Below are 21,356 nucleotides of genomic sequence, written 5' to 3' on the forward strand. Positions count from 1 at the left end.
AACTGATCTCACTTCCCCACACAGATTCAAGGGCAGGTCAAAGAGAGGATGATAGCAAAGTATACTACTTGCTATGGAGAAACAGGGATGCACTCTCCACCCTTGGGCTGCTCTAATCTTTCTATGACTACATCATTTCATCCTCCTTCCATAGTGTAGGAAGGTGTACCATATACCGTATCCATTCATACACTTGTGAGAGAGTCATTAAAACCTGTATGGTTTTATAGATTGCCTGTAGAGACAGCACTTTCAGCCCACATTAAAATTCAGAATGTTAACGTTCAAGAAAAGGCATTTCCAGTTGGACATTTTTCTACTCAAAGAAGATGCTTTAGCTAAGAATGCTTCTAAGAGAAGGCAATTTCCAGCCAGAATTTGTGCACTCTTAGGCATCAAAATGCAAGGCAGTTCTCCAGCACATGCAATGATATTGTTAACATCTGCAGCTCATGTTAGAAACATGCCTATGGCCCCACCCTCCGATGAGTGTTTAATAAGTTTACTCTGCAAATATTTTCACATACTTTCTTCCTTATAACTTTCCTTTAAACTGGTTTTTAAAACACTTGCAAGGCGTTTTCTTACTTTTCTGCCACCAGCAGCCACCAGCCATTTGAATCATAGATTAGACTGTCACCTGATAGTTGATGGTTATTTTTATTATTTATTAAATTTGTATAGCACCCTTCATCTACAGATCTCAGGGCGGTTCGCAACATTAAAATACAAGATAAAAACACAAAATACGTAAGAAAAACAAAAAACAAAACAATAACAAACCCCTCCCCTGCAAAGATAAGCCTGAACTGAATGAGTTTACAGCCGCATAAGACATTTCCAGCACTCTCACTCTTCACTGCTAAACTAATTAACTAGCTAACTATAACTCAAAATATGCTATGGATCAACTAACTGTTTGCAGCTGATAAAATGGGAAGTGTGACACTTTCTATGTAGGCCACAGTGCTGGGCTGGCATCAGCTCTCCAGAGACATCTGTGTACCTCTCACAGCAGCTGGAAGAGCTTCCCGCTGCACTAAGGAATCCAGCAGAACTGGAAACTGGTAAGGATTCCTGGCTAGTCTTTTAATTCCAGTTTCTTTGGAGGTGGGGAGGGGTGCTCAGGCAGAATCAAATGCATATGGCCCTTTTCAATTAACAGACTTTTTCATCCACTGTGAACATAGTATTTGCTGCTTTTAAACAAAAGAAAATGGAGCAAAAAAAAAAAGCACCTATGTATTAACTTGATAATGAACTGATAATGGCCCTAAACTGATATGAACTCACAATCTCAATGCAGTGCGATACCAGTGATGCTCAGTGTAAACAGCCCGGGGCTGATGGGAGTTGTAGTCCGAAACATCTGGGGGCACCAGGTTGGAAAAGGCTGAATTAGGGCTTCTGTTAGAAACCGGAGAACTGGGTGGACTTCCATCCTAGCTCGGTGGAAGCTGGTTTAGCAGCCAAAGGCCTTGTCCATCTCACTTCTCCCCTTTTTGTATGTCCAGCTCCAGAGCTCTTTCCCTCGCTCTGTTCACCACAGTTTCCTATGAAGGGCCCTGCTGGATCAGACCAAAGGCCTATGTAATACAGCATCCTGGATTCTCACAGCTGCCAGCCTGTAAGAAACCTGTCAGCCTGTAAACATGATAACAATAGCCTTCTTCCACTCCTGATCCCTTGCATACCGTCTCTGATTCTGGAAGTACGTAGTAGTACACAGCCATCCTGATTAGCAGTCTTTGAGAGCTTTATCCTTCAGGTCCTCCCCTCCCAAGTGCTACTTCAGCTTCAGCGTGGCCATTCTGCCAGACCCAAGGTCAGGAAAACAATTGCCTTGCAGGATACAATCCCCAGGTAACTTCTGTGTTGCCAGATACTAGCAACTGGCATTTAAAACTCCCTTGTTCCCCGGAGCCAGAAAATTGGCAAGTGAAATGCCTGGTGGTGACAAAAACAACACAGTAGCCAGGTCACCCAAACTGTGGCACCCCAATCAGTGATGACAGCACCCAGTTGTTCAATGCATAGAGCAAGCTTGTTTTCTCCTGATCTGGAGGGTAGGACATGAACCAATGGATTCAAGTTACAGGAAAGGAGATTCCGACTAAACGTCAGGAAGAAGTTTCTGACGGTAACAGCTGTTTGACAGCAGTATGGACTCCCTTGGAAGGTGGTGGACTCTCCTTCATTGGAGGTTTTTAAGCAGAGGTTGGATGGCCATCTATCATGATTGCTTTAGCTGAGATTCCTGCATTGCAGGGGGCTGGAAAAGATGACCCTTGGGATCCCTTCCAACTCTACAATTCTGGAAACTTAAAAAAACTTCTTGGTTAATATTAATGCATTGCCATTCACTGTCCCAAAAGACAAAGTAGGTTGGTTCAATGTGGGTTTAAAAACTCAGAAAGAGATAAATTCCATGGCTCACCACGTCAGGGGCATAAAACCAATGAAAGGACTAGTGACCACCGGTTAAGAAACCAAAATAAAGCACAAAAGGTGACTGTGTCTGAAGCAACATGTGAGAGGTGCCGTCTTAGTCGCGGCATTAATGAAAACAACGAATGAATAGGAGCATTCTGGCAAGATTCAACAAAGTCTACAGCTGACAATAGAAAGGTTAAAGCAGCAAGTACAATAATATGATGAGAAAGTTCACAGCAATCTGTAAGTAAACATAGCATGGAAGATTAACCTTACATTTGAAGACTCCTTTCAAGTTTGAAACCCAAGCACAGGTTTCCAAGGTCAAAACAGGAAGCCCTGTGCCAAGCTAGAAGGGTCTGCTAGGATGTACTTAAAGACCTGATAAAATTAAGAAACAAGTGAGCCCTGCGGCAAAATGTTGTGACGTCGAGTAGTGTTTAAGTTTCCAGCCATGCCCTTTCCCACAATACTCCATTCCATTCTTCCCCTGCCCCCACCCCCGATTTTCCACACAGTAGCCCACTTCAGGGCATTTTAAATGCATGTGAAATAAACACCGGGGGGGGGGAGGCATGTTACCTCAGACCTCCCCAACCAACCAACAACAAAAGAGCTTCAATTTTCAAAAGCAAAAGATTGGAAGGGCCAAGAGGGCTTGGCAGAAGAGCCATGTTAGGGACCCTCATTTCTCAGCCATGACCACAAACAAAGGGGATAATAGATAAACCAGTTGTGGACATCCAACTCTCATGGACAAGAGGGGTTGTCCCAAGACCAATGATTGTTACCACCAGAAAGAGGCATGGATACAAATAACACACTGGGCCCAGACGATCCTGCTGGCGGTCCAATTCCCATTACTCCTGCATTATTCAGCAGTCATATATGGTCTATATGTCACTCATAAACCTGTCCTATTAAAAGACTGGAAAAGAAACAGATTGCAGAGAAGCTGATTACATCCCCCAGGCCATGTGCCCCTAGCTGGTTTCAGACAGCTAAACCAACCCCATCATAATTTTGCTCAAGTCAATCCAATATAAGTGTCCTCCATCCCTGACTTTCTAATATAGGCTTTAATCCCTCTAGGGTGGTACCGTGTTATTCCTGAGTTTTATGATGTACCATGGTGCTTTTGCTAATGAAAAAAGTTAAATACTATTGGAACAATAGTAGTATACCTACAACTGGTGGTAGTGATGGTGTTGACTGGAGCTCTGTTTTTAATTCATAATGAAGCCAATTAAGTTAACCAATGACTTAATGTTTTCAGACTTATTAACAGAACAATCCCATAAATATATAGTCAGAGTGCTGTTGAGTTCAGTGGAGCTGACTCCTGAGTAAGTAGGTATAAGTTACAGCCTAAACATGTCAATTTAGATGGCAAATTCCAACCCTACTTCCTTTCTAAAAGGACAACTACATGACAATTAGGCCTCAGATAATACTACTCAGATAATACTACCTGGGGACCAGGTGGTGCTATGGGTTAAACCACAGAGCCTAGGACTTGCCGAGCAGAAGGTTGGCGGTTCGAATCCCTGTGGCAGAGTGAGCTCCTATTATTCGGTCCCAGCTCCTGCCAACCTAGCAGTTCAAAAGCTCATCAAAGTGCAAGTAGATAAATAGGTACCACTCCGGTGGGAAAGTAAACGGCGTTTCCGTGCACTGCTCTGGTTCGCCAGAAGTGGCTTAGTCATGCTGGCCACATGACCCAGAAGCTCCCTTGGCCAATAAAGAGAGATGAGCGCCGCAACCCCAGAGTCGGTCACGACTGGACCTAATGGTCAGGGGTCCCTTTACCTTTAATACTACTCTGCCTCAACCTTAATACATAATAATACAGATAATATTGAACACCCAAAATCTAATGAACATAGGGTTGCCATATTTCTAAAAGTAAAAATCCTGGACACTAAAGTTGTTGAGCTTTTTCTCAAGAAAAATTGACGTTGGTTGCCATACATCTGGATTTTCCCGGTTATTTTTGCCAATCTCCACCTGGACACTGCTTCAGACTGCAGCAGATTTGGCCTCTAAATGCACATGCACAGGCAACTCCCCATTTATGTGGGGGTTATGATTTGAGGCACTGCACATAAGTGGGACGCACATACAGTGGCGGAGCTTCATGCTCCAGCACCGGGGGGCGGAGAGCAGGCGGGGGTGGGCCTGGTGCACATCCCGGGGGAGTGGTGCACTGCCCATAGGGGCAGGGTGTGCATTCCGGGGGCGTGGCATGCTGCCCGCACGGGTGTGGCGTGTGTCCTGGGGGCGTGGCGCACTGGCTGCAGGGGCAGCCACAATGGCACCCCACCGGGATGGGATCGCGCTGCCGGGGGCAATGCGCTCCTTCCACACTCCTCTTCCTCCGCCTGTGTGCACATAGGCCCGCCCTGAGATGCTGAAAACGGTCCGCACACCACCAGTTGTGTGCATGCTGATCACACACAAATAGGAAGTTGCCTATTTGTGCATGTGTATATGCATACAGTGATTGCAACACACACACACTGGATGGCAAGAGTTAAAAATATGTGTTGGGAACCCAACTGCATATAAATATTGATAATTAGAAACTGACTCACTGATCATGAGAAAGAAATAATCATACATTTTCATCAGGCCAGTTTTGCAGTCACCATCCAAAAAGGAACTGTAATTTAAATCAACCAGAAAAACAACATGGTATACATAGCCAGCAAAAATGTTAAGAAATATTTGCAACATTGCTGACAAACCAAATTTTTCTCTCACAACTTTTCTTGCATTCATAAAGAGCAACCCATAGGCTCCAGATTGCGGGAGGAGTTGGTCAAAGCAATGGAAGATCCAGAATTGGATTTTGTGTGTTTTTTAAAACAGTAAATGCAAATTTTGGGGGCCTGGTTTATATTGTCACTACATGAGGGAGTTAATTCCTTGTCCCCACCAGATGCCACTTTCCCAAAGCTACTATTTTCCCACTGAGTAAAATACACACACTTTCAATTCATAATTTTAAAATATATATTCTAATACTATTTTTTTAACATGGACTGCTAATCTTGAATACAACCTCATTTATTTTAATTACTGCTATATCCTTTCAACACCTTTGAGAATAAAGAAGTAAATGTGTGAATATGTAAACGAAGTGTATAATCTGAAAGGCATTCTTACAAATGCTCCTGTGCAACAGATCAGTAATATGTGCCCACTATGAAGGGCTTATCTAATTTATGAGTGTAACATTTGATGGAAACAGACAAATAACTATATTTTATGGGCTAGTTATACCAGAGGAGGGAGAAAATTATTTTATTTTATTTTATTTTATTTTATTTATTTATTTATTTATACCCTACCTTTCCCCAAAACCAGGACTCAATGTGGCTTCCAAAAAATTAAAACAAACACAGATAAAACACAGAAAGCTAAAGAAAATTAGCAGTTTTGTGCAATTTTGGTAAGGTAGCAAACATAAGTAGATCTAATACAATTATCGTGGGACGCGGGTGGCGCTGTGGGTAAAACCTCAGCGCCTAGGACTTGCCAATTGCAAGGTCGGCAGTTCGAATCCCCGCGGCGGGGTGTGCTCCCGTCGTTCGGTCCCAACGCCTGCCAACCTAGCAGTTCGAAAGCACCTCCAGGTGCAAGTAGATAAATAGGGACCGCTTACCAGCGGGAAGGTAAACGGTGTTCCGTGTGCTGCGCTGGCTCGCCAGATGCAGCTTGTCACGCTGGCCACGTGACCCGGAAGTGCCTGCGGACAGCGCTGGCTCCCGGCCTATAGAGTGAGATGAGCACACAACCCTAGAGTCTGGCAAGACTGGCCCGAACGGGAAGGGGTACCTTAACCTTTAATACAATTATCTACTATAGTAGTCATTGATACATGCTTTGTCAGTACAACCCCACTGGGCAAGAGGGGAGAAACCATTTGCTTCAAGTTGCTATTAAGCTAGATACCATATGCTAGATACCATTGCCCTACACACCAGGGCAATGTAGGTTATCAATAGTGGAAAACAAAATTGTGGCATCTCTCACTGCACAAGGACATGGAAAGTGGCCTTACATCAGGTCAAACTATTTGTTCACCCAGCCCAGTATTGCTCCCCCTGACTGGCAGCAATTCTCACATTATCTACTACCATGTCCTTTTTGGTAACTGGACATGCCAAGGACAGAACTTGGGAACTTTGTGCATGCAGGTCATGTGCTCTGCCATTGAGGGACAGCCCCTCCCTGAATCTCTTGCTTATGGAATAGGATATCTTCTTTGGCGATCGCTCGTAGCCAAGTCTTCTATAAACACGGTTTTAACAATGAGTCCGTAAGTGACTGTGGAGGCCAATTCCGAATCCACACGTCCTTCCACAGTGGGGACATTGGTTTCCAGGTGGGAGTTGGTCACGGTGTGGATTTGCCAGGCGTGCCTTCCTCTTAGCACGTTTCTCCCTTGCGTCCTGAATTTGAGTGTCTTCAAAGCCCATAATACCTTTGGTAAAGGCTGTTCTCCAACTGGAGCGCTCGCAGGCCAGTGTTTCCCAGTTGTCAGTGTTTATACTACTTTTTTTAGATTTGCCTTGAGAGAGTCTTTAAACCTCTTTTGTTGACCACCAGCATTACGCTTTCCATTTTTAAGTTTGGAATAGGGTAGTTGCTTTGGAAGACAATCATCAGGCATCTGAACAACATGACCAGTCTAACGAAGTTGATGTTGAACAATCATTGCTTCAGCACTGGTGATCTTAGGATATAAGACACCCAGGGCAGGAACAAAGCTTCAGAGAATGAAAAAGATTCCTAAAATAAAATTTGACATTATGGAAAGGTGGCCCTGGTATATAACATATGGGAAACTGCATGCCCCGGTCTACAACAGGATGCTATTTCAGTTTCCAGTCGAGGAGACAAGTTTCACCCAAAGGTTCAAAGGCCTTGTGTTGTATCAGACGCTTTGCTGAGGCCCTATAAGGGTTTCTGTATTCATGTGTGAGATTTTTTTGTGGGTTCCCACCCACCAAATATAAAAGACCCCGCCCCCATACTTCTGGAGAAACTCTTCAGACTACAGTTAAGATGGGCTTAGACAAGATGAAGCTTTCAGAAGATCATATTCCTTTATTCTAGAGTCATATTCCTTTATTCTAGAGTGATTAACCTGTAATAATTAAAATTTATTTTTATTTATTACCGCCCTTCATCCAAAAATCACAAGGTGGTCACAGCATAAAGATACAAAATGAGAACACAAAATACATAATGAACCAAAAACAAACCAATACCCCCACCGCATTATTACCCTTCACTGTTGTTATAGTAACATGCCGATTTGGATTACCAGTGCATACATAAGCATAGACAGAAGCAGGAAATCCACCACAGATTCCTCAGGAAGTCTAATAGCAGCTCAGGTGGGACTTTGGATTTAAACAGGGTAAACAGCAGAGAGGGGAGGCTTTAAACCCCACTACCACCAATGCTTCTGCTCTGATCTAAATTGGAGCTCTCTCCCATGCTCACTGCTGGAGAGAATTCTCATCACAGATTTCCTGAATACACTGTGGCCCCTCAGAGGTAAAATTTGCCTCAACACCACAGACATTAGCCTGTGATGCTAAGGTTCTGGCCTGATTTTTGACCTGATTTAAGGTTTTTGGGTCACTTTACTGAATATATTCACCTATTCACAACTTTAAGATTACATAGAACCCCACTGTTAAGTAAATGAACATACTAGTCCTACAATAGAATTTTTTAAAAAATGTGAATCAGCTCTAAGACGTTCCATTACCATAGGTAAGTCATCTAAGAATAGATTCGCAACAACCATTTGTTGCATGGTGAGGTGAAATTTTGCACTCAGATCACAAGTTCCATCCATGTTCGCCTCCCAGCTGGCATGTTTTGAAGGAGTCCTGGGGCTGCTTCACCTATGCAAGATTATCTCCTGAAGACCACTGTGTCCCTTCAGATGTGGTTGGACTCCATCTCCCATCATCCACACAGCCAATGGTCAGGGATGATGGGAGTGGGGATCCAACGACACCTGGAGGGCAAGGGGTCCCTCGCTGTTGCATCAAGTCCATGAAATAGACATCACAAATCAAAGACCAGAGGTAACGTTTTCATCTTATGCCAGACACTGCATTTTAATAGAGACCCTTTGCTAGTCACCAAGCGTTGCGAAATCAAGTGATGTGCATCACGCCTTCGCGAATCAACGGGCGCTTTTTGAACCGTGCCGGCAAGGAACGGGGTGGAACGGCTGCTTACATTTACAGGGGACGAAACGCTCGTGTGAATGTGCATGTGACACGTGTTGCTGATCATATCCGGACTGGCATATTAAAATCGCGGTAGTAGTTCACAACAAGGGGCAGCCGGCTGCAGGCAAGCCAGGGGCATCCCGGGACACAGCTAAGGCTCCTTCCGACTTGCCCTCAGCCTACCTCCTCCTGCTCACCTACGAACCCTTCCCTTCCCCCCAGGGTCCAGAAGAGACCACCGAGAGGCCCTCACACCTTCGGGCAAGGAAAGCCGCTTTACAAACCTACAACCACCAACCCCCCGTCTCTCTCTCTCTCTCTCTGGCCCGCACCCAGCAACCTCAAACGCCGTCCAGCCTCCGCTTCGCTCTTACCACATTGCTGAGAAAATCCGCTTCGTTTAAATCGCCCAGATCCAAGAAGCTGGAGGCTCCTCCGGGGAAGAGGCGCTCCGAAGGGAAGGGCTCTAGGATACTGTCCATGGTAGCGGAGGCGAGCCGAGCCGGAGGAGCCGTCGGGTGTGGGGAGCAAGGAAGCCGCTTCCTTCCCCTCCAGCGCTGCGGGACCTTCCCTTAAGGATCGCCTGGCGGTTCACTCCAGAGCAGCAACCCTGAGCGGCAGATCCCAAGGCGCTGGGCAGAGAAGGGCCATGCCTACGTCTTCCCTCGAGGGGAGCCTGTAATCCATGGGGAGGGAAAGAGGGAAGCAGGGGACGGGGAGGGGGGTCCTTTTTCCCAGGGGGGGGCGAGCGAGTGGGGAGGGGAAAGACAATGGGGCTCAGAGGGGTGGGGCTGATGGGGGCCACTCTGGGAGGGGGTGGGAGGGAGAGGAGAGGAAGATGTGCAGGATCCGGGCTGAGAGGGAGCGGGGTGCGCGCGGAGGGAGGGAAGGATCGTGCAAGGGCTGAGGCAGCCTCCTGTGGGGACGGAAGGAGGGGCGCCTTCGCCTCCTCCGGGATCCCTGCCCAGCTGTCACAGTCACACTCCGCGCACCATCCCCAGGCTCAGACGCCTCTGCCCGGCCTCCCTGGACACGCCCCCTTCCTCCCTCATGAATATTGAACGCCCGGCCGAGGCAAGGCAGGAGCCTCCCGAAGCCGCGCCCACTGCCGCCCCTGCCCAATGGGAGCTCGAGGGAGGAGCTTGGAGCCGGTCGCTCAGAGCGAGTCGCGCGGCAGTGCTCCGCTTCGGGACGCGCGTTACCGTAAGTAGGGTAAGGGACGAGCAGCCGCTTCTGGGCAGCAACAGGCGGGAGAGATCGTCATGGCAGCGTCGACGGTGCGGGCTGACCAAGGCTAGCGGCTGCTCTCCCTCCGGGGAAGATGCCAGCTTCCAGCGCGCTTCGTAGCCGAGTTGACATTTCCCCTCGCCGAGAGCGTAGGAAGCTCCCTTGCTTAGACTGAGTTAGATCGTTTGTCTGCATTGTCTGCTGTGGGGTTGACCCGCGCTCTCTCTGCCCTTTGCAAAGGGGCCCAAGCAGGACTCTGGGTGTGCAGGAGGTAAAGACCGGGCACGCGCCCAGAATTTACACTGTACTCAGTACAATGTTATATATGTCTACCCAGAAGTAAGCCTTCGTGTTTAACGGGGCTTACTCCCAGGAAAGTGGGTACAGAATGGCAGCCTAAGCTTTGGTTTAGAGTTGGTATTGGGACAGGGGGGACACGTCTTGTGTGCCTTAAGCAGTTGCATGGCAAGCAGGAATTCAACAGGTTAAGCCTTTCCTACTATGGAAATATAGTCATGGCAAAAGCTTCACCGTGACTTTCTCCCATGCCCTCAATGGAAGCCCTCACTCCCATGGCAGCCATTTTGTGATTTGTGCCCACAGCACTCTCAGAATTCAAAATGGTCCCCAAAAGGCAACCCTTGGCACAAGGGATGGATCCCATCAAGTATCCCGTGGAAACACAATCAGCTATGAAGCAGCCCAGTCATAGCTGCAGTGTTGATTGCACAGCAATTATGCTTATTTTTGAGATTTTCCTGAGTTTTGCAAACAGCTGTTTGAGGCACACACTTCCCAGCTCTTCCCATTGTCATCATCCAGAGGCAGACAGTTTCTTCTTTGGGGAACCAAGAAGCCCAGCAAATGGATGTAAAAGATTGTCCCATTGAGACACATGTGTTTTTTTTATAGGGCAGTCTCTGGGACAGTTTCATGCTTGAAATAGCCAATGTTGCTATTGAGTGATAAGTCTGATTGTATGAAACAGATCACAGATGTTTATCTCCATTCCTCCATAGCCAGAACTGGTACACCCATGAGGCAAGGCAAGGCAGCCGACTCAGGCGGTGGAAGTTCAAGAGACATAGCCCTGCCTGCCTCATTGCTTCTGCCACTGGTGGAATGCCTCCCTTCTGTTGAATTTCAGAGAGAGGGAGGTGTTTCGGTTCATGGTGTTACCGCCCTACTTCCATACCCTGTGGAATGCCCCTCTCTTGCTGGGTTTTGACCAGTGGAGGGCATTCCACCGGTGGCAGAAGTGGGGAGCATATTCTCATTTTGCCTCAGGTGGCAAAGCAGGATGAGCTGCCCATGGCCAGTGTAATGCATGCCCCAGCTCTCTCGTAAGAGATCAATCTTCCAGAATATTTAGTATATTGGGTGACACAGAAAGAAGAAAGTCTTCAATTGAATTACACCATTTCCTGAGGCGTAATATCTCCCATCAATTTCCTCATATCTCAAAGAAAATTGTATTAACTGCTGAATTCACAAAATATTCTTGACTATCATTATTTAAAAAGATGACTCTTAGAAGTCAGATAACTTAATTAAAGAGAGCCAATTTTCAATAAAGAGCCAGCTTATGATACTGCTGTGCGGAAATGGCCTTTTGAAATCATCTACCCTGTTTGTGGTCGGAGAAACTGGGAGGACCATTTCACTGCATTTCTCCAGGGTAAGGAGGAGGAATGGTGCCAGGTTGTTTTCAGTGTTAAGGCTCACCATTAGCAGAAATGCAGCTTCTTTCTCTCTTCTTTAGTGGGGAGACCTGCCTCTTCAAGTGGAAACAGCAGCAAATGCACTGGCAGCCTGAGCACTATTTTTGTGTCTTCCATAATGCCTGAGACTTAGCATCATTCTGGGAGATTGGGGTTGTGGGGTTGGAATGGCAGCTGCCACAAAATAAATCCCTTAGTTGGAGCCGGATTCAACTGCTTTCTATTTCCTGCTTCCTTGTTCGTTCTGTACATTTGCCAGTTATAAAAAACACCTGTTGCCATACCCAAGAGAGCCAAAAGAGCAGTGAAATGAGGCATCGCACGAAAGCTTATGCCATAATAAATTAGTTAGTCTTTAAGGTGACACAAGCCTGTTATCACTAGTAGAGGAACTCTTAAAAGCTAGGGAGTTCACTTAGTTATTTTTTCATTGCAAAATATATATATACAGTGGTACCTCGGGTTAAGAACTTAATTCGTTCTGTTCTTAACCTGAAACTGTTCTTAACCTGAGGTACCACTTTAGCTAATGGGGCCTCTCGCCACTGCCACACGATTTCTGTTCTCATCCTGAAGCAAAGTTCTTAACCTGAGGTACTATTTCTGGGTTAGTGGAGTCTGTAACCTGAAGCGTCTGTAACCCGAGGTATCACTGTTTCAGTTTGCGTTTTTAATCTGAACTAATGATTGGATTGTGGTTCAAGTGCAGAGAGCATTCTGTGTGGACTGTGTGTTTTCAGCAGAGGCATGCATGTGCAAGGGAGAACATGTAAATCCTTTTTTGTTTCTCTGCTGCTCAGGCCTCTAAGCTAGCTTGCGGGGAACAAGAGAGCGAGAAAATAAAAATATAAATTACAGCTCTGTCTGTAGATGCGTCCCATCAATGCTGAGGCTTAATGAGCAACCTCAGGCTATGCCGGAAACAAAAGGGAAATCACAAGCCGGGAGTCTATGTAAAGTTTCTATCTGTTTTGGTCTTTGATATCACTCCAGATCAGAGCAGCAAAGAGCAGCAGAGGAATCCTATCCACCAGCTAGATGGGCATCTCCTCCCTACTATATTCTGTATATGTGCTCAGCCCATGATGGGAGGAGGAAAGTACAAAATTTATGGATTGAAGATGACAGATACACCCCTAGCACAGTGTTTTTCAACCACTATTCCGCGGCACACTAGTGTGCCGCGAGATGTTGCCTGGTGTGCCTTGGGAAAAATTAAAAAATTTGAAAGATTTTTTTTTTAAAAAAAGTCAAATTTTCGATTGGGGTGCCGTCCCCAGAGGGAGGCGGGCGAGTCGGGCGGCGAGATGCGGAGTGGCGGCGGCGAGGAGAGGCCGCCCAGCGCGGGGCTCTCGCCGTCTGCCTGCCTGGCTGCCTGCGAGCTCGGCGGGCAGCGCCTCCGTCCGCAGCACCCGCCTCGCGGCTCTCATTCCCTGCCCCTGCCAAAGCTCACCCAGCCAAGCCGCGCTCTCCTTCCTGCCTCGCTTTGCTGCCTCCTCCCCCCCCCACCCCCAAAGCTTGGAGGTTCCCCGGCGCCGGCCCACAGGTTTGACCCCCTTCTCACACCTGTTCGCGCTCCTTGCACGGAAAGGGGCGGATGGGGAGGAACGGGGCTCGCCGCTGCCTCCGCTCGCCCTCCCCCCCTCCTTCGTGCGTCCCTCCCGGCGTGACGCTGCGCGCTGACGTCACGGGGCTGTAACGTGGTGTGCCTCGAGATTTTTTTCATGAAACAAGTGTGCCTTTGCCCAAAAAAGGTTGGGAAACACTGCCCTAGCATGTCTTGAGGTCCCGGGCCCTAAGGGAGTCAGATTATCCTCCACCAGGGCCAGGGCTTTCTAAGTGATGGCTCCGACCTGGTGGAATGCTCTCTCCCAAGAGACCAGGGCCCTGCAGGATTTAACTTCCTTCTGCTGGGCCTGTAAGACAGAACTATTCCACCTGGCTTTCAATTTGAACTTAGCCTGATCTTTTATTCCCCTTCCTTCCCTCCCTCTCCCCTTTTTATTAAGATTACCTGCTCTGGGATCCCACAGCTAATTCTCCCCTGGTCTCCTCACTGGCCCAAATAGGACTAATTTAGCCAGCTAGCCCTGGTGATCATCTAATGTTTATTGGATGGATTTCCCCCCTAAATTGATTTTTGAATTTTGAATTTATTGTTATTCACGTTTTATACTGTATTTTATGCTATTTTTTGTTGCATCAATTAAGTGTTTTAAATTTGTTGTTAGCTGCCCTGAGCCCGGGTTTCTGAACCAGGAAGGGCGGGGTATACATATATTATTATTATTATTATTATTATTATTATTATTATTATTATTATTAAAACCCTACCAGTAGGCACCAATCACCTACTCTGCTGGCAACAATACCCACAATGTTAGCTCACACATGGAAAGTGCCAATGAACTTGGGTCAACATGGATACATCCCTGCATCAACACACATGCAAAATGACACCTCAGCATTTTCAGTCACTCAAGCATCCCTGCAGGAGCTAGTGTGGTGTAGTGGTTAAGAGCAGTAGTCTCGTAATCTGGTGAACCGGGTTCGTGTCTCCGCTCCTCCACATGCAGCTGCTGGGTGACCTTGGGCCAGTCACACTTCTGTGAAGTCTCTCAGCCCCACTCACCTCCAAGAGTGTTTGTTGTGGGGGAAGGAAGGGAAAGGAGATTGTTAGCCCCTTTGAGACTCCTGAAGGGGAGTGAAAGGCGGGATATCAAATCCAAACTCTTCTTCTTCTGCAGGCAGGGGTTTTAATTCCCTCACAAATACAGTTTTAGATTTCAGCACACAAAGGGGAAGAAGGAATGGTTCTCTGGGCTGGGTACCTGCAGAAGTAAACACAGCTGTCCTGGGACAAGGGATCAAGACAAGGGTTTCTCACCCAGTGAGGGGAACAATCATATGATAAGCAGCTAAAGGGGAGGGGTCAGGATCAATGATATTGACAGCAGCATCCAGTGGCTCACTCCACAAGGATGTGAAACAGGCAATGGGAGTTTGAGCCTTACTATGGGTGAATACCTTTGCAGGCCTGGGGGAAAACGAATAATGCCATTGGCAAGGAGAGGGTTTTTGTCCACAGTGCAAACTCAACAGCACAGCTCCCTAACTAACCACTCAGCCACAGTGAGATGGGGCATATTTCTTTCTTTCCATCCTAAACCACAAGACCCAGTTGTTACCAGGAGACCCAGCCTTGCAGCTTCCATTTTGGGTATCTCCCCCTCACCTTGACTCCAAAGTCTCCATTGCACCAGGATGGTAGAATAAGCTGAGATTTCAGCACCCATAACAAGCCCCTCAGCAGACAGACTCAATGAGAAGACGGCACCCTAAAAGGAAAGATATCTGAATTATCATTTTCTTGTTTTAAATGTAAAACTCAGCAGGACTTGCTTCATATTTTCTGTTGGCCATCCCTTCAGATTGTGAGCTTTTCCTTTCGCAGCTGTGTTCATAAGACATCTACTCCCCCACCCATCCCATACAAAAATTTACAGTCTTCAGAAACTAATCCTATACGTGTCTATCCAGAAGTAAGTCCCAAGTGAATTCGATGGAACTCACTCTCTGCTAAGTGTGTATAGGAGTGCAGCCTATATGTATTTGTATTTAGTGTGTGCCTTTTTTAAAAGAACTAAAAAACATTTCATAAAGTAATTTTTAACTTTTCTGTGGTCCTTAGGAAGAAAATATACTTTTGAGCCCAGGATTTTCCATGCTTGCTTTGGGCCAGGGAACTGAACTGTAACAAAAATGGAGAAAAGACCCAGAAAGCTTGTGTAAATTGGAACCAAACCAGAGGCATAATTTCTTGTACATATTGGGTCCAAGTTGGAACTCAGCAACAGAAGGTATTTTCAGGTTTCCAGTTAAATTAATGGTCTGGCTTTTTGAAAAATGTTAATATAGTTTGATTTTTTTTAATTGCCATGATGTTTTAATTCCAAAAGGATGCTACAAAGAAACATACCAGCATGTTACTAACTACAATAAAAAGCTCCGCCCACCCCACCCTCAAAAACAACACTCTAGGATGAGGAAGGTAGCCAGGCTATGCATAAGATAGTCTTTCCAGCTGCATGCCAGATGTTGGAACTAATAGCCCCACCCCCAAAATCACCAAAAGTTGTGCATCTTTTTAAATTGAATTTTTGGGTGCTTCTTAATGTAGCCTGTTGTTAGATTCTAGCATGAGTTGTATGATTCAGCAAAGTTGCCTTGCTCATGCAAGGACTTTTCCTTGTGCAGCAGAACTTGCCCTCCCTCTCTTTCCCCAAAATCTGTTCTCAGGGTCTCCTAACCCTCCAGAGCAGATGGGGGGCAGCACAAGGCATCCAGGGAGAGGAGAGGAATGGAGAAGCGCCATTGCACTACTGGAAGTCCTTGTGCGTGTGGGATCACTTTGTTGGATACAAGCCATTCTATCTATGATCTCAGTTGCCCTTATTCAGCATCTGATTCCCTCTTCCAAATATTACACACTTCTATCATGTCTCTTTTTTAAAAGACCATATAGTGATGGAGAATTACCGTAGTATCTCTACACTCCCAGAGGGAACAGGTAGGATTTTCAACCTGGCCTTTGCATTGAAGGAAGTGCTGATGAAGACAGGAATGGAAGACCTTTCATATGTCACCAATGAAAGGGTGATGAGATTATTTGGGGGAACTAATGTGTTTTAAATGTGTGGTGTTCATCCAACCTATAATTCTCTTCATTCTTCTAAACATTGTTTATGACAGCTGGCACTGATGGGGAGTGTCACAACAACTGGAGGCTCACAGATTGCCCATTCCTGCCACAAAACCCCCAAAGCACCATTTTAAGACAACAAATCTATAGTGATCTTCCCCAAGGAATCCTGGTGTTGAAATGATGTGATGGAGGACTCCAGTCCTTGACAAAGAACTTTTCTATGGAGGGAAATGATGACATCTACACAGGCTAAACTTTGCACATGAACAGAGAAGTTGTGTGCTATTCTAAGCAGACCGTATTCTTTCATAGCTGTCCTTAGATGGCCTGATAAAAATGGCTCTATCACTTCTTTGGAGAGTAAATTTGTAAAAAGAGGTTGAACGCCTCCACAGCATAAATAAAAAGCAGCAAACCAGTCATGTTTCATCCTCCTCCTCCCAGTTCAAATAACATTGTTTTAGTCCCTGGCAGCCTCACCCCATGGTAGGTAATTACAGACTTTAACTTGGGGAAAACAGAGACGAAGTGGAGGAAACCCTCATTAGAAAATCATCTTTCAAACAGAAACCCCCAAATGTAATGTCTGCGGCAGCATGCCAGAGCCACCACAACTCATCAGAACAAAGCTTGTGCTTACTCTGTGATAAGGGGGTGAAGTGTTAAAGAGAGATTTCATAGTATCACTTTGTTAAAGTTGTTCTGGGGAGGGGAGGGCTTTGGGAGAATTACAGTGCTTTCAATAATAAAGAATGCTCTCTCTTTTCCCTTTTTCATCCTCACTTACTCTTCCTATATGGGCAGAGCACTCCTATACACACATTACGCACCACCACCTCAGAGCTAAAAGGGAGGGGTGCACCCAGACCCTCTTTCTATGCTAGGGGTGAAGAAACTGTGGTCCTCCAAATACTGTACTCCAGCTCCCACCATCCATGTCTGTTGGCCATGCTGACTGGAGCTGATGGGAATTGAGGCCTACAGCATCCCGAGGGCCCCTGGTTCCCCACCCACCCCTGTTCTATGCAACTGTGCTTCCAACCTGTGGATCTGCCACTATCATGTTTAGTTTAGCTCTGCGAAAGCTTCAGGCTATGATTCTCAGGATTTTGATTTCTGCTGCCACATCTGAAGCAGTCGAAGAAACCTCCAAATTGCTCTTCACAGAGAGTGTTGTTCACTCCAAATGCATTGGGCCTAATGAACTCTCCATCTCTGATGTTCTTTCTTTCTTTATTTTTTATTCACCTCTGATGTTCTTCAGAAGCTTTAGCTTATAGGTTTTTTGTTCTGTTTTTTCATCGTTCCTCTCCCCCACCCCCACCCCCAACCCCCACACACTGGTGTCTTCCTCCTCACATTTGGGGGAGCCCGAATGACACGGGCTCAATTTCTGCCTTTAGAACATCTGCTTAGGGGTAACAGGGGTAGGACGGTTTAATCAGATTTTCATTTCTGTGTATTGCACTGGCTGAATTTTAATCTTCTTTTCTCACTTCACAGAAGGGAGGCGAGAAAAATGTTTTTTTTACCTCCTGGCCTTGCCATTCAGATATGTTGACATTTCCATTTGGTCTTTCCTCTGATGCAGAGTTTTGACGTCAGGTGGGCTGGTTAATAGCTTGAAGTGTATATGACTCACTCAGCAGTGGGGTGTGCAATGGGATTTGTAGCATGGCCTTTCCTCTTTCGTATTGCTTGTTAGGGCTGTGTGTGTGTTTGGTTTTGTTTTTTTTTAAAGCATGAAACCTGATTCACAACTTGAGAGGAGGTGCAGCTCAGTTCAGGCTCTAATAGGCATCTCCATGGCAACTGGTTTTACAGGCATACTTGAAATGTCACTATTACAGCAAGCCCTCATCATTGTCCCTTTCGGTCGGCTTTGGCAAGCATCTGCTCCCTCTAGAAATCCATCTAGCCAATCAGGTCGCAGGACTCGCTTGGTTCAACCAAAACCCATTGCTACGCACTGGAGTTCAAGCTATGTTTTCTAAATCAAAGCAAATTGAGGTAGTTTCATATCGGATCAAACTTTTGTTTGTTTGTTTGTAAGGAGCAGTTATAAAGTGCCACTGTGAGGTTGGTGCTAGGTGCCTTACATAAAACCGTAGCAAATGCTGTTTTGAGGTAGCAAGTTGATCATGTTGAATTAGCTTGCTGCGTTGTTGCTAGGCGAAAGTGGAAGTTTTTACATGGTTCCCATGTAAGAATGCATGCTAAGCATTGTGGTTACGTCAAGACTGGATTACTGCAATGCACACTATGTGAGGCTTCCCCAACGCTTGTTCCAGAAGCTGCAATTAGTGAAGAATTCTGCAGCATGGTTGCTGGCAGGAGTGAGGCATTGTCAGCATATAACACCTGTTCTTGGAAATCTACACTGGTTTCCGGTTTTCTACCAGGCATAGCAAGGTATTACTATTAGTAAATAAAGCCCTTAACAATTTAGGGCTAGTTTATCTGTGAGATTGCATTGCTTAGCTCTGTGGAACTGGCACTGTTACATGTGCTACAGAATACCTGTTTTGCAATAATATCTGTTCTGCATTTGTAAGAAATCAATCTCTCTCCCCCCCCGCCGCCCTTTTAAAAATAATTTATTTTTCAGGTTTTTTTAAAAAATTTACAATCACACAAATTAATTTCATTTTCCAATAAAAAATGCATAATTTGACTTCCTTTCCCCTCCTGTGGTTTCTTATGTTTTAATTTTCATTACTGCATCTGCCACTTAATTCCATTTATTAATTGTTCCCTATGTTTTCCTTAATAAATATATTCAGCTGCTTGTTTTACATTAATCCTGCTAATGAACTTAGTTGTTTACAATATTTTTCAAATAATCCACAAATCTTTCCCATCCTTCGTTAAAAAGAAATCAGTCTTTTAGCATGGCAGCACCTACAGTTTGGAACGTCTTGCCTTTTGACATCTGGCTTAAAAGAATGAAGCAAGGTAAAGCGTATGATAGCTCAAACCTTGAACACTTGCTGACAGCCGATCATGTAAAATATCCTATATTACTTTAAGGGGGAGGGACACTGTAAGGAAGCTTCATACTTGCAGATGTGGCCCTAAAGCCAGCACTTCTGAAGGACATGTGCCTATGGAGGGTGTGGCCAAAGTGAAACATTGGCACAGCCAAAGTCAGTGTGTGTCAATCACACACATGGTCAGAAACACTGTGCAGATCAGCAAAGGATCAGACAGAACATTTTCCGTGTGCTGGGATGGACAGAGTGGATAAACCTACAGGAAAGGAAGAAAAGGTTTACCCTGTTCTCAATTTCTCCCAAGTGAATAATAGTAGTTATTGATACCAGGTCTTCACAAAGCAAAGATATCGTAAGGAATAAAACATTATGACCTTTTTTATTTTTTTGAGGTCAGAAACATGACAGTACCCTGGAGGCCCTTTTCAAAGATTCATGGCAGCAGAGAATAGCTGCTGGGAGAGAGCGTGTTAGCAATCTCTGCAGCTTATGACTTGCCTACTTTAAACAAACTTTAACAGCCAGGAGATATTCCAGCTGAAGCGCTTGGTTGGAAATTCCATCCATCAGAGCAATTTTTCTCCTCCAGGCATGTACAGTTGATGTGGCAGCTTTGAACCTTGTCACGATGTTCCCCTCTGTTTTCCCCTCCCCAAGTTAAGTGATCGATACATGTGGATTTGTGGACCCTAAGCCTGGTTTGCACAGATCAGTGGTCCTGATATGAGAGCTTATAATGTAGCTTAGCTTTTTAGAAAGACCACCTCATAATTTCAGAACCTCGGTTAAAGAGTGTGTTGATCAGGACTGAGGACTGGCAGCAAGATAACAGTACATGTTTATATTCTACTCCTAAGCTTAGTCCAGTGCAGAGATAGGAATGTCTTAGCTATCTCAAAATGCAATGCCCCAGAAAGGCAAGGAATGCTAAATTGGATATATATCAGTGCAGCAAGTTCATGATTGCACAGATAATATTTATTATTAACGTATATATTTCTATTATATTTTAAATTTTTAACTATTTATTAAAGCAATTTATATACTGCTTAACTACAATAGTCTCTAAGCAATTTACAGAGATACAGTAGGGGGAAAAAGAGGCAAAACTATAAAACCAGTTGCTGGAAACTACAGGAGGAGAGAGTGCTCTTGCGCTCAAATTCTGCTTCCCAGAGGCAACAGGTTGGCCACTGTGAGAACAGGATGCAATTGGCGTGATCCAGCAGACTCTTCTTATGTTCTTAAAATCAAATGCCAATTAAAATGCCTGCTGGAACAAAATCCAGTACTACACTGAATAATTATAACAACAGTAGTCTACCACTGCCTGTGAAGTACTGCATGGAATCAATGCAGCTGCACTTTTGGGAAGAAGTCCCATTGGATTCAATAGGACTTATTTCTGAGTAGGCATGGTTCACTTTGCACTGTACAGGTATACAACTGTCTTGCTCATGAGCTTCCCTGTTTGGCCCTCCATGGAAAGGAGTATGCTGGACTATGTGGGACTTGGTTTTGATCCGAAGAGCTCTGCCTATGTTCATATGGCAAACGGATGTACTTAGCCAAGTGTAATCCCTGATCAGACTTGCATCTTTATTTTGCGAAGAGCTCCCCAAATGGTTATTGTGGTTTTGGGTTTTTGATATTTCTAGTAAGAAATAAAATAAATATGAAAATCCCAAGGTCTGGAGATGAAAAGCGGTTGCAAAAGGCCAAAAGAGTTGACCCGCAATGACTGTAACCTAAATTGCTCACTTGTGGTTTAGGGTTCTGAATGACTTTTTAAGGAGGATTTCAAAAGGGAGTGGGAGGCAAAATGACCCTCCTGGTGAACCAGTGGCATTGGCTTTGGGAAGGGTTGACCCAGGGATGCCACAAAGGGAGGAAATTAAAACCTGTCTCCTCCTAGATTATTCAAAATTGAAGGCCGCAGAGCAAAGGCCCTTGTAACAAATTCTGGAGTGAGACTGAAAATAATTTCCTTTCATGTGCAAAATATTGTTTAGAT

General features: G+C 45.3%; 1 protein-coding gene and 1 long non-coding RNA gene across 2 annotated transcripts in view; one reads left to right on the plus strand and one right to left on the minus strand.

The window, feature by feature from the left end:
* Positions 1 to 9,709, minus strand: part of CREB3L1 (cAMP responsive element binding protein 3 like 1) — a 78,720-nt gene extending 69,011 nt beyond the window's left edge. Inside the window, exon 1 of the mRNA XM_082225524.1 lies at positions 9,071 to 9,709. Coding sequence (XP_082081650.1) covers positions 9,071 to 9,178 — 108 coding nt within the window. The 5' untranslated portion in view covers positions 9,179 to 9,709. The remainder of the gene's footprint in view (positions 1 to 9,070) is intronic.
* A 206-nt stretch (positions 9,710 to 9,915) lies between these two features.
* Positions 9,916 to 18,081, plus strand: LOC309514707. Its single transcript, XR_014212110.1, has 3 exons — positions 9,916 to 10,194; positions 15,336 to 15,504; positions 15,604 to 18,081. It is a non-coding gene; the product is annotated as an uncharacterized lncRNA (long non-coding RNA).
* Positions 18,082 to 21,356: the final 3,275 nt, after the last annotated feature.

The sequence above is a fragment of the Podarcis vaucheri genome (genome assembly GCF_965113315.1).
Source record: "Podarcis vaucheri genome assembly, chromosome: 1".
Taxonomy (NCBI): Eukaryota; Metazoa; Chordata; class Lepidosauria; order Squamata; family Lacertidae; genus Podarcis; species Podarcis vaucheri.